Source organism: Drosophila nasuta, chromosome 2R, assembly GCF_023558535.2.
Source record: "Drosophila nasuta strain 15112-1781.00 chromosome 2R, ASM2355853v1, whole genome shotgun sequence".
Lineage (NCBI taxonomy): Eukaryota > Metazoa > Arthropoda > Insecta > Diptera > Drosophilidae > Drosophila > Drosophila nasuta.
In genome coordinates, this window is record NC_083456.1 from 15,032,598 (window position 1) to 15,049,113 (window position 16,516).

At 41.0% G+C, this 16,516-nt stretch overlaps 1 protein-coding gene across 1 annotated transcript in view; it reads left to right on the forward strand.

Moving 5' to 3' along the window:
- Positions 1 to 979: 979 nt before the first annotated feature.
- LOC132787125 (uncharacterized) overlaps positions 980 to 16,516 on the forward strand; it is a 43,874-nt gene continuing 28,337 nt past the window's right edge. The window contains exons 1-2 of the mRNA XM_060794027.1: positions 980 to 1,089; positions 5,183 to 6,174. Coding sequence (XP_060650010.1) covers positions 6,066 to 6,174 — 109 coding nt within the window. The 5' untranslated portion in view covers positions 980 to 1,089; positions 5,183 to 6,065. The remainder of the gene's footprint in view (positions 1,090 to 5,182; positions 6,175 to 16,516) is intronic.

Genomic DNA, 16,516 nt, shown 5'->3' on the forward strand with positions numbered 1-16,516 from the left:
CCTATCCCTATTCCCATATACGACTGGCAAAAGTCTACGGCACGGGTTTACACTCTGGGTTAATACTAGTGCTGGCCTAGTCGAGAGTGGCTATTCGACCGGCTTTTATTGCCGGTCATCAAAAAATTGTAGAAAGCACGAATTCCATACCCATTGTCTGGGTCTTGTAATTGCAACATGTTTGAAATTCAGTACTTAAAGGGAGAAACAACCAACAACATTGATTCTGTAATGTTATCCCTAGCTCGCTAACATTTTATGTTAATTCTTAAGCGCTGTTAATTGCGTTAACGTTCTGTTATACAGCAGCCTTAGCAGTGCTCAAACATTTTGGAGAGTTTTAACACACTGTTAGCGCCTAACAGAGACTGTTAAATTCATACAGCTGCAAGCTGCTGCACATTTGAATTGTTATTCATAGCATGAAAATTGTTAAATAGATAAATATCATCTAATAATCTTTATTAAATATAATGCTGTTATTATTCCTTCACTCTTATTTTACAACATATTGCTAACAATTGTTTATGTGTAACAATGCCGGCAACTTTGTAAGCTGACCCAGAAACGAGTGTTGGATGTAAGAGAGCCGCCTGGCGACTGGCGACAAAGCGACAAAAGAGAAATGTGCTGAGTGCAACGGGCCATAGGACAATGAGACGAACATTATTGAAGTAGGTGACGAAGTGTTTAGCTTCGTCCTTGATACGACAATATGTTACGCTGGTGAGTGCTGCTGCTTATGTCCTGGCATGACGCTGTCTCAGCTGCGACAGCCAGAAAAGACAACAAGCCACGGCTGCTGCTGCTGCTGTAGCGTCTTCGTCTCAGGACGCGTCTCAACAGGACGAAGAGTTCTCGACCAAAAAAAAAAGGAATAAGAACGACAACGACGACGTGTACGAGGAAAAGTTACCTCTGCCGACGCTGGCGTCGCAGTCGCGTTGTTCACACGCTGTGCGCGTCGAGCATCTCGCCAGCATCAGTCTCGAAAAGCCTTCTGTGCGTGCAGAGGTTAAACGCGTGCCACACACGGCGTATACGCAACGTGCGCCAAACAGCAAAAAAGACGTAACTGTGCCACGTGAAGTGAGTGCCACAATCGAATATCTGTGTAGTATGTGTGTCTTCTCAGTCTCAGCTGGAGTTTGAGGCGAGTGTTTATCCTTGCTGCGCCAGGTGGGCATTTGCCGGCCCAACGAACCGTGCCAGAGGCATTGAACTGTGGCACGCCATGACTGGACATCGACATGGCCAGGGCATGGAGGAGGTTTGCGCAGTCTGATGCTGATGCTGATGCTATATGCTGGTTGGCTGCTGCTGCTGCCTCAGCTGTTGTTGTGGGAGGCTATTAAAAATTGATGGCCATTGAAAAGTCTTAACAAGTGTGAAAGGCTGACTGGCCAAGTCGGAACTCTACGCTGCTTTGTTATTGTTATTGTTGCCTCGCATGTTTTTGACAGTTTGAGTTTTGTTCGCAGTTCACGGCAAACCAGTCGGTCGATGATCGCCCCGCATTGGCCTCAGCGACGGCGACAGCGACTGAGGTCAAAGTTGAGCAGACGAATTGAAATTGCCGAACGCAGCAGCAGCAAAACAGTTAACGGCGTGTTCACTTGACTTCTCGAGTGCTTCCAAATTAATTAACATGACAATGACGAAGGTGAATTGCGTGTTTTACTCTTTTTAGTCACAAGGGTTGCGAGTACCGCTTTCAAGACGACGAGGCGCCTCGTCGCTTTTCATTTGCACTGCCAAAACTCAAATCAGTTCCCGGCAGCAACAGCAGTAAATATCAGCCTAACGGTGTTGTTTTTTTTCTTTCACGTTCCCTTTCGCTTCTTTTTTTTTGGGAAGCATTTACAAATTTTTAATTAGCCTCTTTTGTGGTGTGAAAGGTTTGACAGTAAAAAATGGTGGGGGCGAAAACGCCTTGTAATTAATTGTTTATTGTTAGCGATTTTCAAGCACGTCGAACGCGAAGGAATTTGGATCACTTGTGCGCGATTGAAGTCCTTTGATTCCATGTAGGCGTGGCAATGTTTAATTTATAGCTCACAGACAGAGTCTATAATTAAGTGTTAAGTGGACGAGGGTAAATTCCGCATTAAGTCTGAAGTGCACCTGTTATTCGATAGCTCTAAGCAAAGCCACACTTAGTTATTTGGACCAACAAATCAGTTTCAGTTTATTTGAGGCATTTAATGTGTGAACTTTAGTCATTTAAGCTTATTAGTTAAATAAGCACAACATGTAGTATTATCAATATTTAATCTTTTGAAATAACATCTCTAACTTCTCGTTGTTGACAGTTGACTTACTGACTTGCTTCATTTCCATTTCAATATCGCATATGAAAATCAGCAACAAATCAATATACAATTTCCATCTCAATAAGCTAATGAAATGAGAGAAAGCGAAATGAGAAAGAATATAGAAGTATGAGTGCAAATGTGAATGTGAATGTGAGTCTCGTGAGTGAAGTATTCTTAAAGCTGTGTGCATATCATTACTTTAATATTATTCAGTTAGACGTATAAGTTCCTCGTCACGTTCCCAAAGCAACCCCCTTCTTTTAGCTTTGTCTAGCATTATTTGGGGATGGCTGTCAGCTGCCGCCTCAACCTCTTTGCCTCGACTTCAATTGCTGCTTGCTTGCTGCTTGCTGGTTCAAGAGCCAGGCACTTAAACCCTTTTGACAATGTCACAGGGGGAACATCAAGTTGACAGCGCTGATGGTTCCGTCCGATCATGATGATGATTATGACGATGACATGATGCCGATGATGATGAGGTGGCTGAATTCAAAAAAGAATACAACGAATATGACGAAGCGTGCAGCAAACATTTTTTAAAGGCATAACATTATTGGAAAGAATTACCAGTACCCAAAATAGCATCGAGAATAACTCACACACAAACTTCAAACTGGAAGTGAATCCCTTTGAGTTCAAGGAGTCTTCAATGGAGGGTAATGACTGCCTACTCAAGTACTGACATGTGCATAAATGTTTTATATTATAAACGAAGGCTGTTCAACTTCCCAGGCCCTTGACTTTCATCCAATCTCTCTCTCTCTCGCTTTCGCTGTCTCTGTTTCTCTCACCACTTAAGCAGGCAGATTTATACGCTGTTGGCTAATTTATTTACCATACAAGCTGGGGGTAAAGTCATTAAATCATAAATTTTTTAAATAAATATGCAATGTTTTATGTTAAGTTTTTTTTTTCGTTTCGTGTAGGCCAGAAATTGAAAATGCAAAGCACTCGAAGTGACACACTCGCAACAAACACATACAAATACAGCTGGTAGCGACAAATATATGTATATATATACTATATAAAGCCGAGTATAAATATAAGTATGCTTAGAGGGCATGAGAACTCTGGCAACAATAATTTATAAATGAATGAATAAAGGGCCCAGGCAGGCGATGGCGCTGGCGATGGCGATGGCAATGGCAAATAAAAATAAATAAATAAAAATGGCAATGCGGCATAAAATGTGCGCCGAGGAGCTGCGAACAAACGGAAATGTAACTGCGATGTGGCTGCGGCGCGTTTATTTTATTGCGTATACGCGTCCCCCAAAAGTAGGCAACAAATTCTCTAACTCGCACGCTTGCTGTCTCTCTTCCTCGTTTGCCATGTGTATGTGTGTGTGTGATTCTTTCATGTGAGTGTGTGTTATATGGCCACAGCAGCAGCCACGCAGCGGCTCAACTTATTTTCCACAAAATTAAACCATCAAAAATTTGCCAACAACAATGCTGGGGTAATTTATTTGACTCATGGCATTTTGCTGGGTTGTTTAGAAAGCGCCAGCCGCAGCAGCAGCAACAACAGCAACCAACAACCAACAATGTGCTGCAGTGTACAACGTAGCCTAAAATAAAAAAAAAATATAAAATGAGACCAAAACACTCACACACACACACACGCACACTCGTAGGGAGCGAAAGAGTATTTAAAGCAAACACACATAGAGCGAGAGGAGAGAGTGGATTGTGCATGTGAGGAACCCGCAACACAACAACAGCTTTGGCTGCGACTGTGGCCATGTTGGTGACGGGGCCAAAGCAACGGGTACGAGGCCGAGCTTAAGCCCAACCAACTGGTTGACTTGATGTACACGACGCATACATCAACAGCGGCCCCAGCAACATAACATTTTTTGGCTTGCGGCCTTTTGACGTGCCGCACTTTTTTGCGTTGCTCAAAATTAAACAAACTGCAGATAGACCGAGCAAGCCAGGCAACAATAGCGAGCGATTGGGAGAGGAAGTAAGGGATTGGAAGGGAGGGGAGGCTGGCAACAGCAGTGGCAACAGCAGCAACTGTGCCGCACTGTGATGATGAATTGATGATAATGCCGGCGGGGATTTAGCCAAATACTCGTAATGTCTGCACTCTCCAGCTCCAGCGTCAGTCGCGCTATTTTTTTTATGAACTTGGCTTTGAAAGAGTTAAGCGTTTATTTATTTACATACGTTTTTTTTTGTTGCAGTTTCTCCATTTGTTGTTTTCGTTGCTTCTGCTGTCATTTTACTTTTTTCTATTTTTTGCCTGTTTTTCGTTGCCGGCCGGCGGGCGCAGTTTATTAAGTCTCAAGTGGCGAGTCTACGTCTCGTAGTTGGCTGTTGTCCTTCCTCGTTTCTCGTCCTCCGCCTTTTGTGCTTACAGCCAATTTCATGCAAAGCTGCGCTCGCCTAAAGCTGTCGTCCTTGATGGATGGCCTTTGACGCGAGGGCGGCCAATTTGATTTGCGCCGCATCCGCAAACTCACTTTGGCCGAGCCAGCAAGCCAACAAGCCAGCAAACGGTGAATGGCCTGCAGGCGATTCTCCACGACTGTCGACTCTCGACTGTCGATTTGTCAGCGAAGCAGTTGCGCAGTGAATTACAGTTCGCTTGTGTATCGAATGGTGACTTTCTGAGTGCAAACTTAGATTGATCGCATGGCACTTGGGCATTTTAGGGCCGATCAATGCGAATGCAAATCAACAAAAGCAAGGTAACAACTTAAGAGCAGATAAACTACCAAAACGAATTCCACTTAGAAAGTTATGCTTAAAGTTAGAGAGAGAGGCAACTTTACATATTTTATGTACTAGCAATATAAGTTTTTTATGAACTGCATCAAGCTGTTCCATAACATGGTTTTCTATCTTTCTCTGTTGTAGACAACAACAGCAGCACACTCGTAACATAAAGGCAATCCACATGACGTATACGCCCCGCGGGTCGCAAAAGTGCAACAATCAACTTCCATACTTTCCAGCGCTCGAGCGTGTCTGTCTAGACTTTAAGCCAATGCTAAAGCAGGTCTTTGCCAATGTCTGAAAGTCGACGAAACGGATATAGATTCTGAAAGATAACAGCAGCAACAACATCAGCAAGAGCAACAACAACAATCCAACACAGGCAGGCAGCGATAAATCTTAAGCATGGATTTGGCCAATAAGCCAACAAAAGAGCTACCTTCTCCTATGATGTACTGCGAATGCAGTAAAGAAATTTAATATTACACAAGTAAAATGCAAATTGCAAACATTTCAAGCAATTATTTAATGCTTAAAATGCATTGTGAAATCTTAAAGACCTACCAACTTATTCAAGGCCTAAACAAATGTTGATAGAAATTACAGCAGCTGGAACGAGCCATAAATATTATCAGCAGCTCAGCTCAGCTCTGCTTGGCATAAAGTTGACAACCAACAAAAAAGGAAGAGGCTCCAAAAAGAAGACGAAAATCATAAAAAAAAAACGAAGGAAAGAAAGAAATCAGCAGCTGCAGAGAAACCGGCGAATTTAGCAGCAGGCAAGCTGGCAGCAAACTGGCAGGCAACGGGTGCGCATCCTGCTCCAACTGATGCGTCTCCTCTTTTTGTGCCAGGCGCGCATTTCCGTTTGTTATCGCGGCAATGTAAAGGCGTTTCCGCTTAATGCTCCTACACGACATCATCCACATCAGCAGCCACAACAACAGCTAAGAACGACATTCAACTTGAAGCCCGCCTGGATTACGGGCTAAATTGAAAAACAGAAAAGAGAAAAGGATTTAAAATGAGCAACCCGCCGATGTCACAGTCAACGTCACAGTCACCGTCAGCGTCAGCGTCAACGCCGCTGCTGCTGCTGGGCGCTCAATTGATGATCATGAGCATCCTTAATGGTAAGTAAAACAAAAGATCCATTTGTCAAATATTTATGAACGTGATTAAGCGTAAACTGTTGCTGGAGGTCCTTCATAACTGTCATAAATGTGCACCTATCATGTGAGCCGCGATTTATTTGCGTTTGCCAATTTATTTGCATAACTATTTACGAACGTTGCCAATGGCAACAAAACGCCAACGACAGCGACAACGAGAACGGCAATTGCAATGGCAAAATTCACAGCAAGAACAACAATTCAATAAATGCTACAATTTGCATCGACAACAGTCATAAATTTATCTTAAATGAACAAATATTTTCTTGCTGCCTTGCTATCCTGGCAAATAAAATGCGATATGGTTATACAAAAAGCTTATCGATGCCGCAAAAGGCTGCAACAATGCAGACAACAATTGCCACAACAACAATAAATGCATGCAAAGTGTGTGTGTGAATGTGAGTGTGAATGTATGGTTCAAATTTGACAATGCATTTCAATTTGTAACGCATTAAAGACAAAGTGCATACAGAATCAGTATCACTATCTGAATGTACAAAATACTCGCATATAATGTACATATACTTATGTATTCACACATCGACGCATATTTACACACAGCGATACAAAATATCTGCTGGCTTTGGGGTCAAATGAAATATACCTCGATAGAGTATGTCAATTTGTATTTTGTATCCTTACTGTACTGCATTACAAATTTGAATAGTTTCGTATTCATTTCTTATTGAAAACAACAAGTTATTGTGATTTAGCATTAAGGTTGTCTCCTAATCACAGTATTTGCAATCGAATTACATTCATATCTGATTTAATATTCTATCAATCCATTCTCAAATGTCGTCCATAAAGTATTCATTTATTTTACTAACAGCCCTCGATGTGCTTCAATCAATTGCATGTAGTCAACAAGCATTTAACAGCAGCTGTAAGAATTATTTAATTGATCCCTTTATAATATCCAATATGCATTTTTTGTATTCGTTATGAGTGTACTCGCAGCACATTCGATTATTCATACTTCAATCCATTCTTTCCCGAAGAGCGAATACTTGTGTTCGAATATATAAATGGGGGAATATCGTATTCGAATTTTGATTTTCCCACTTTGTTGGCTTTACGAACACCATAAAAATATGTCAAATGCAAATTATGCGCATAAATATAAATAAATATATGAATCAACAAATAAATATGTCACATAAAACGATATGTGGTTGCCCCGACGAGCCACACAACATTGCCACTTTGCCACATACAGCAACAGCAACAGAGCAACACAGCATCATGTCACGACATCTTCATATCGTGCAAAAGTCAATTTGCTGTTGCTGTCGCCCAAAAGTCGCAAGTGTCATAAACATGGCCAAAATGGCGTGCGGCCGTCGAGTAAATAAAAACCCAGAGCCATATCAAAAGTTGAAGGCGGAGCGCACTTGTGGCAAATGCAAAATAATTGCATATTTATATGGGCAATCGGAGCAACTTCTGCTTCTCTCTTTCTGCTGGTGATGCTGCTTGCCACACGAGGCTATAAATATAAATCTGCACTGACGCGTCTTTTAATGACGCCTCAAATGCGCAAATATATAACAAGTCGTGACGTCAGTCGTGTACAAAGTGAAAATGTTTTTCAATTAAATAAACCAACACATATGCAGTCTGCTTGTTTTATACTTTAATGCCGCATACTTCAAGACAGATTTGAGTCGTAAATATGTGTGACTGCAAATATAGACGAATTATATTTAGATTAGGTTTAAAGTGTATTAAATATTTAAATTAAACCCCGTAGCCAAAATATCGTAGCGGCAATTGATAAGAGATTAGAAATTCCTTATTTGATTTGGTCAATTTGATATAATTTATCTATGCAAGATTTAATTGAGACACTCGAGAATTTAACAAAAGCTTAACAAATGGCTTAATTTGCTACTCACATTGATATGCTATAACCCCAAAGCAGAGTTTCTTAATTATTACCTTTAGGTCTGAGTTGATTGACGGCTTTTGCGAGCAGCAACTCGATCGATTGCCCTCATTGTTTCGCAAAAGAACAAAGAAACTTTAAGTTCGTTATATATGCATGCATGGCTATAGTTGAAAGACAGCGACAGAAAGCGAGAAAGAGAGAAAGAGAGAGGGAAAAAGTAACCAAAGGAAATCAACTTAAAATCACTCAAGAGCATGAATGGCAGCGTTTTATCTCGCCATTTGCTTTTGTTCTCTGCTGCGGAAAAGGAAACGCGTTGATAATAATAATGCCAACACTTGGCTTTTGTTTTAGTCACCGCAGCAACAACAACAACAACAAGAACAACAGCGAGAACAACAAAAACAAGACACTTTAATAGCATAAATGCGGCACTAAACAAAACCAAAATCAACGAAAATGAGAACGGCAAGGGGAATGGGAAATAGGAAAGAAGATGGGGAAGAGGAACTAGTAGAGGAACGGGAACGGGAACAGCAATGGAAATGGAAGTGGAGAGCGGAAAACGGGAAGTGAGGAGCACAGACAGCGCCAGCTGTCATAATGAAACAGTCAAGGACAATGGCGGCCAGCGGAAATACAAAGTGTACGTGTTCCGCGCAGGCCTCGGTGACCTCAGTCCAACTGTACTCCCCTCTTCACTCCCCTCTCTCGAAGCAGCCTCCTAACACCCTATTGACTCGTACCGCCGCCTAGCTGCCCTAGAGCTGTCGCACCGACGCGATAAAAGCGACAAACGAAATGTTGTCTGACGGGGACGGCCATTTATAAGAGCATCAGTTACAATAATACAGCGCGCCTTGTGGGCGTGGAGTGTGGCAACGTGGCGTGGCATGGCGTGGCGTGGTGCGGCAACGACAACAATAGCCAGGCCATTGTCATAAATTAAAAATGAGGAAGTATATGAAATTTAACAAAAACAAACGGCCCGCGGAACAGCAGCAGGCATCGCCAACAACCAGCAACGGAAATACAAAAAGCGTTGATAAATAAATTTCTAAAAAAAAACATAACAAAATACCAAAAACCCTGCATAAAGTATAAAAATAACAAAAACGGCGCACACAAAATGAAAAGCACATGGCAAAAGTCTGAATTTTGGTCTGGCCTAAACCAACGCACACGCGGCCCTAAAGTCAAGCGCCGGAGCTGGAAACAAAAACTGAGGAAAACAAAAGGCCAAAATAAACTGCCTGCCATGAGGTGTACACACTCCGTCTTCCAGACTGAGGCTAGGTCAAGATCCCACTCCAAGCGTCAAAATAGTCACTTAATTTGCTTACTCTCACTTTCTCCTATTACTCGATCTCCCACGCACTGTGTCTATATGCTCGGACTTAAAGCCGATTTAGACAAACGCTAAAATGTTGCCAGTCTCTCTCTCACTTTCTCTCTGTGGACGAATTCAACGCATGCCTCAAATTTCTCCGTCTCGCGTATGTCAGATATGTGCTTTAGTGTCACAACAGCAGCAGCTACTTTGCCACCACAAAACACAAGACATCACAACAGAGCAAAGTGTCTGCTACGTATGCCCGACATGCCACTGCAGTCCAGTTCAGTCCACAATGGAAATCCACTTACAAGGTCGTCTCTCTGGACAGAGAGAAAGATATGGGCAGCTCGCCACGTCTACTATTATGTCCAAGGCGCAATGACTTTGATGGAATTTATAATATACAGCAGACAAAAGAATACTGAAAACAAGAAATTACAGTCAGTCCAAAGCAGTCGAAGACTAAAATACTCTTAAATTATTCCTACTAAGATTATTAGAACAGAAATATAGAGTAGAATGATTGAAATTAAAAACTTGTGAGGTAGTTGTCTAAATTAAAGTTGCAAATTAAAGTTGCAAAGTTGCAAATAAACATCTGATTGTCACAAATCAAAGCATCAGCTGATGCGCCAAAGCCTTAATTAAGTTGGCAACTCCACTTAGCATAGCTCAACTGTTGAGTCTATCGAACGGGGAGTAAGTATTGCATTGATCCACACAGAGATGCTTTGAGCACTCACTAAGGGCAGCCATCTTCACTTATGCACTTTTTTTCACTGAGAACATTAATACATCAGACCAAAAATTTGCAAAGAAAAATTGCAAAAATAAATATAAAATAATACTGCAACCGAGAAAGGAATGCCAACACTTTTGGGCATTCGAGATTTTCTTTTGTCCCAACTTTGATTGGCCGGCTCTTTTAGAGAATTTAGAATTGCTAAATTTTCTCTTTGCCACTGATTGGTAAGTAGTGTCAATCTGATTAGACCTTGCGGTAAAAATGTTATTTTATGCAGCTTATTGGTCATACCGCTGGCAATTGCACACGCTAGACCCTCCATAGAGTGTAATAGGTGTTGCACATTGCGGTCCTCGCCTTCCCCACCTGTTGAACAGGTGCCACTAGTGAAGCGCACGCGGATATTCACCCTAACCTGCAAGCCTAAGGGAGAATTGGTGAAGGCAGCGAACCTCGCTGCGAACAGCCAGCTAGAGTGGGAATAAGGCGATAATCTTGCGGCAGCAAATCTTCGCTGCAGATTATCAAACGGTATTCGATAGCGGCTCAGCGAAGGCGATACTAGAGACGTTCAAAGGAGCGTAGATCTTCCGGCGAGAGATCTACGGCTCCACAAAAAAAACACGCCGGCACCATCTGCATTGGATTGTTTTCGTTCGCAAAATGCACTAAGAGTGCCAACATGGTTTGCTAAATTGAATAATTAAATTGAATTTGTATTAGTACTTGTCAAAAATCGACTAACTCATTTTTTCGACTTTTGTACAGCCAACATGGGGTTCATAGGGATTTGAAAGCCTGATAACCATAACCCTTTATCATCTTTAACAGCTAACATCAACAAGCATATATGCTACGACGGATTCATCAGTTATCAGGCCTGCTAACATCGATGGAAAGTGCGTAAGTACGGCATAGCCGTGTCTATATTATAGTTGATTGGGGTTGTGATTGTGAGGTTCTCAATTCCGTGTGTTCCGTGTTGGTTCTCTATCTTTCGTATTATTAAGTCATGAAGACAACCGTTTAAGTAAAACAAACTAACGTAACGATAAATAAAGGCTCAATAAATCAAGCACTATTGTTAACTAGAGATAATTTTATAAACAAAATGAAGTATGTTTATTAAATTACTGTATATCATGGAGAAGAAAACAATAATGTGTTAAACTTTTAATTCTAATTGGGCACTGAATGTGCGAGCGTTTGAGATAATGCGAGATGAGTACTGTCCCTCTCCCTAGTATTACACTCTGTCTACACTTTAATTTATGATGACTTACTACCCAGTCGAAGCCAAAGACCCACCCCAGCCCTGAACTGAGCCGGCAAGTTAGCTAGACAGAGTAGGCTTAGACGAGTAGAACCTCGTGGTGTTCGTCACATAATTAAATGGCGCCCAACTCGTGAGGCCTATGGAAAATGTGCCCAAAATAAAAATTTCGTCATCAAAATATTCATTCTTTTTATTGAAAACATAGATGTATGAATTTTCTGCCTTCTGGATTGGCTGTTTACTGATGAGAAAGTCGGAAGCAGACCAGGCGAAAAGAACATACATAGCGGATTCATTAATTGATAGTGTTATCAATGAATTAAACCTGCTAAATACAATTTTCTGGCCAATAATGTGATTAAGGAAATCTTTTGTAGAATTGGATGAATTTCGATTCTCTACCGAATCATTGTTAGGCCCAGTACACAATATTGTGTTGTGGTATTGAAATCGAGAATTGTTCAGTATTGGTTAATATCGATCTGTTCCTCTTTCAATCACAAACACTCATCAAATACGTTACTAATTAAAGTAGATTCAGACTCTCAGTACACACTTCGCATTGTCTTAAAATCGCATTGAAGGGTAAGTCCCAAACTTAAAAACTTAAAACTTGAACACTATATTATCGCATATCGTAAACCTATTTTTGTCAATTACCTTGTCAATATCGAATACCGTACTAGTTCACATTCATACTTAAATTCATTATGCCGGTTACTCGCAGCCACGAAAACCTCGCATCAGCTAGTTCATTAATTCTTTGCAAAATTTGCAATGATTTAAAATCGTCTGAATTTGAATTAGTAAAAACTCCTTGTAGTCATAACTTTCACTCCGAATGTATATCCAATTGGCTCAATACTAGCGAAACTTGTCCAACTTGCAAAAGCCGTGCAGGATAGGAGATATTTTTGGCTCAGAACAATCTGAAGGGTTAAGCATGCTTCATACAGTTGCAGCACCCCCAATTTCACGCGATGCCTCGAGCCGCTGGCACTAAACCGCGAGATCGACCAAAAACAAGAGCTAATCAGAGAGAGAATCTCATGAGAAATGCCGCACAATCTCCTTCTTGGCAACATAGGGCAAGCTTAGAACAAAATGTACCTACTTCCAGGCAGCATCAAAATGCTGCGCGAGAAAGTCGCTTACCCCGAGCATCAACAGGAAGTACAACCACACCCGTTCCAGCTGTGTCTGAACAACGAGTTCAAGGACTTATCACTTCTTCACTCGATAACTTTCGAGCGGAACTAGTCGCTACTATCGCTGATCAGGTTGAATTTGCCTTTAGAAACTTAAATATTGCCGCCCAACCGCCAATAGTTCGTTCCGAGGAACCGCAATTGGAATGGGATAACGAAATTCCAGATCAGAATAACGAAGGATTGGGGCAATCAGGAAATATATCTGGTAGTCTCGATCGGCCTGACCGAATTTCTAGTACCATTGTTAATTGGCATCTTAAGTTCAGTGGTACACCAACTGATATACCAATCGACGACTTTATATATCGAATAAATTGCTTGACCTCTCGTTGTTTGAGCGGAAACTTTGATACGTTGTATCAGTTTGCTCACTTACTATTCTCAGGTCCAGCGTTAACCTTCTATTGAGATTTCATCGTAGCTCTCATCATAGGAATTGGTATAATCTTTGTTCTCGTTTATGCGAAAGATACCAAAATCAAAGAACCGATGAAGACATAAAAGATAGCTTACGGCGCAGGAAACAAAAGTTTAATGAACCTTTCGATGAATATTTGGATGCTATGTTGAACATAGCAGATACGCTTAATTCTCGTCTATCCGATACCGAATTGGTCTCTTATGTTAAACAGAATTTGAAACCAGATCTTCGACATGAACTGTTACATGTTCCAATTTCAAATTTAGCTATCCTTCGTAGAGAATGTCACAAACATGAAGAATTCTACTCCCAACTGCCTAAACATCAAAATCGATCGAATAACCCCAACCGAGTTATTCATGAGATTGCTTTAGAAAAAGACCTGGAGTTAGGCTCTGAAGATGAAAACTCAGAATCAGCAGATGTAAATGCTATGAAGTATTCTGATAATTTCAAATGCTGGAATTGCGATGAAATTGGTCATCGTTACCAGGATTGCCTGAAATCACGTCGCATATTTTGTTATGGATGTGGAAAACTTGACACATATAAACCAAACTGTACAAAATGTAAAACCAAACAGGAAAACTCGCAGAAGGGTATTCGCTTACCACCAAAAGCGGATATCCGCAATTAAAAATAGAACCAAATTCTCTAGAGTATTCTCAACCACCTGCTATATCGAATAACTTACCTGACTTACAAATTCATCGACATTTTATACCTTATCATTTGCGATTAAGAAAAATACACACATCTCCAAAATCGCGTGCTGCTCATCGTATGCATACATTTTGGTCGAAAAAGCGTGTACTAAATTCTTATAGGATATCAGCTATCGTAAATAAAGACAACGATATACGACCCTTTACTTACCTCAACATTCTCGATCAGCGTTGTTTGGCCTTGCTCGATAGCGGAGCAAATAAAAGCGTGATCGGAGGAAACTTAGCAAAGTACATTCTTGAAAATAATATTAACTATCTTAAATCCAAAGGATTTGTTAAAACTGCTGATGGACAACCTCAAAAGGTCGCTGGTACCATTAATCTTCCAATCGAATATAATTCGACAAAGCAATCGTTTGAGTTCCTAATTGTTAGCGCCATCACGCAAGATGTTATTTGCGGAATTGACTTTTGGAATAAATTTGGAATTTCTGTTAGTTATGTTAATGCAGTAACTGAATCTGAAATTGAAAATGAAACGATACCCAAATTGTCTCTTACAGTAATGCAAAACGCAGATTACAAGCAGTTGTTGATTTTTTCCGTCATGCGAAAGGGACGGCTTAGGAAAAACAACACTTCTTGAACATTCTATAGACACAGGAGATAGTACTCCCATTAAACAAAGATACTATCCCATATCTCCAGCTAAAGAAAAGCGACTTTGTGCCGAGATTGACCGCATGTTACGTTTAGGAGTAATAGAAGAAGCTTCGAACTCTGCATGGTCCTCGCCTGTGGTTTTGATTGTTAAACCTGGCAAAGATCGTCTATGTCTTGATTCTCGAAAGCTAAACGCAGTGACGAAGAAGGACGCATATCCCATGCCTAGCTTAGAAGGTCTTCTAAGTCGATTGCCATCTGTTAAGTGCATTTCCAAAATCGATTTAAAAGATGCCTTTTGGCAAATTTCTCTAGACAAAGAAGCGCGACCAAAAACTGCTTTTACGGTACCAAATAGACCCTTGTATCAGTTTACTCGGATGCCATTTGGCTTGTGTAACTCACCTCATACAATGTGTCGTCTTATGGATCAAGTAATTCCCTATGACATGAAGGAACACGTATTCGTATACCTAGATGATCTATTGGTCATGTCCTCTAACTTTGAAGACCACTTACTGCATCTGACCGAAGTGGCAAATAGATTACGAAAAGCGGGACTAACAATAAATGTTACCAAAAGTCAGTTTGGAATACGAGAAGTAGATTACTTAGGCCATGTAGTAGGAGAAGGCACACTTCGAGTAAATCCAATGAAAGTGCAAGCCGTTTCCGAATTTCCGGTGCCACAGTCCAGACGCCAACTGAGACGATTCCTGGGCATGACTGGTTGGTACCAGCGTTTTATTCCCCAGTACTCAACGGTCATCTTTGAACTAACAGAGCTGCTAAAAGGAAAGAAATTTGAATGGAATGAAGAGGCCCAACATGCGTTCGAAGCAATAAAACATAGACTATGTGCTGCTCCGTTTTTGCGTCATCCCAACTATGAGTTGCCATTCATAGTGCAATGTGACGCTTCAACATATGGCATCGGCGCCGTATTAGCTCAACTTGATGCAGAAGGCAACGAACTACCCATTGCATATATGTCGAAAAAGTTGAACAAAGCACAACGAAATTATTCTACAACGGAATTAGAATGCTTGGCAGTTGTATTAGCCATTAAGCGATTCCGTATGTATATAGAAGGCCAATCATTCAAAGTTATAACCGATCATGCAAGTCTGAAATGGTTGATGAATCAAACAGACCTTCATGGCAGACTTGCTCGGTGGGCGTTAAAGCTACAAGGAATGGATTTTCAGATCGAACATCGAAAGGGCAGTCAAAATGTAGTCGCTGACACTCTTTCCAGAGCATTCGAAGAAAATGTAGATGTTGTTGAGCTCGAAATACTACCAGAGATAGATTTAAACTCGGATGCATTTCTCGAAAGTGATTATGTCGAGTTAAAGAGAAGATGAGCAAATCCAATCTTCCGGATTTCAAAATCATAGACGGATATTTATATTACAGAGCAGTATTGCCTTCCGACGTCAGCGAAGATATTGGCGATGGCTGGAAACTGTACGTCCCTACATCTCTCAGAAATTCGGTGATAGTTTCAGCTCATTGTACCCCAACGTCAGCACATTGCGGCACAGCGAAGTGTCTAGAACGCATTCGTAGGCATTTTTATTGGCCACGAATGGTAGTGGAAGTGCGAGACTTTATTAGCAAATGCGAAATATGTCAAACCTCAAAATACCCGACACAAAATCTAAAGCCGCCAATGGGTATTCAAACAATTAGTGAGCGAGTATTTCAAAGACTCTACATAGATTTCATAGGTCCGTTTCCACGCTCAAAACTTGGTAATATTGGAATTTTTATCATCCTAGATCATCTTTCAAAATTCACATTTCTTATACCAGTTAAGAAATTTTCGACTTTAATAATCATTGATCACTTGCGCAACACTGTATTTAACTGTTTTGGCACACCAGAGTTCATAATCAGCGACAACGGCACTCAGTTTAAAAGCCGAGAATTCGCTGCATTTTTGTCTTCGTATGGTATCAAACACATGTTCACTGGAGCATATTCCCTCAAAGTAATGCAGCTGAAAGAGTCAATAGATCCATTAATGCGGCGTTAAGATCATTTATTCGTTCAGACCAGCGAGAATGGGATATATATGTTAGCA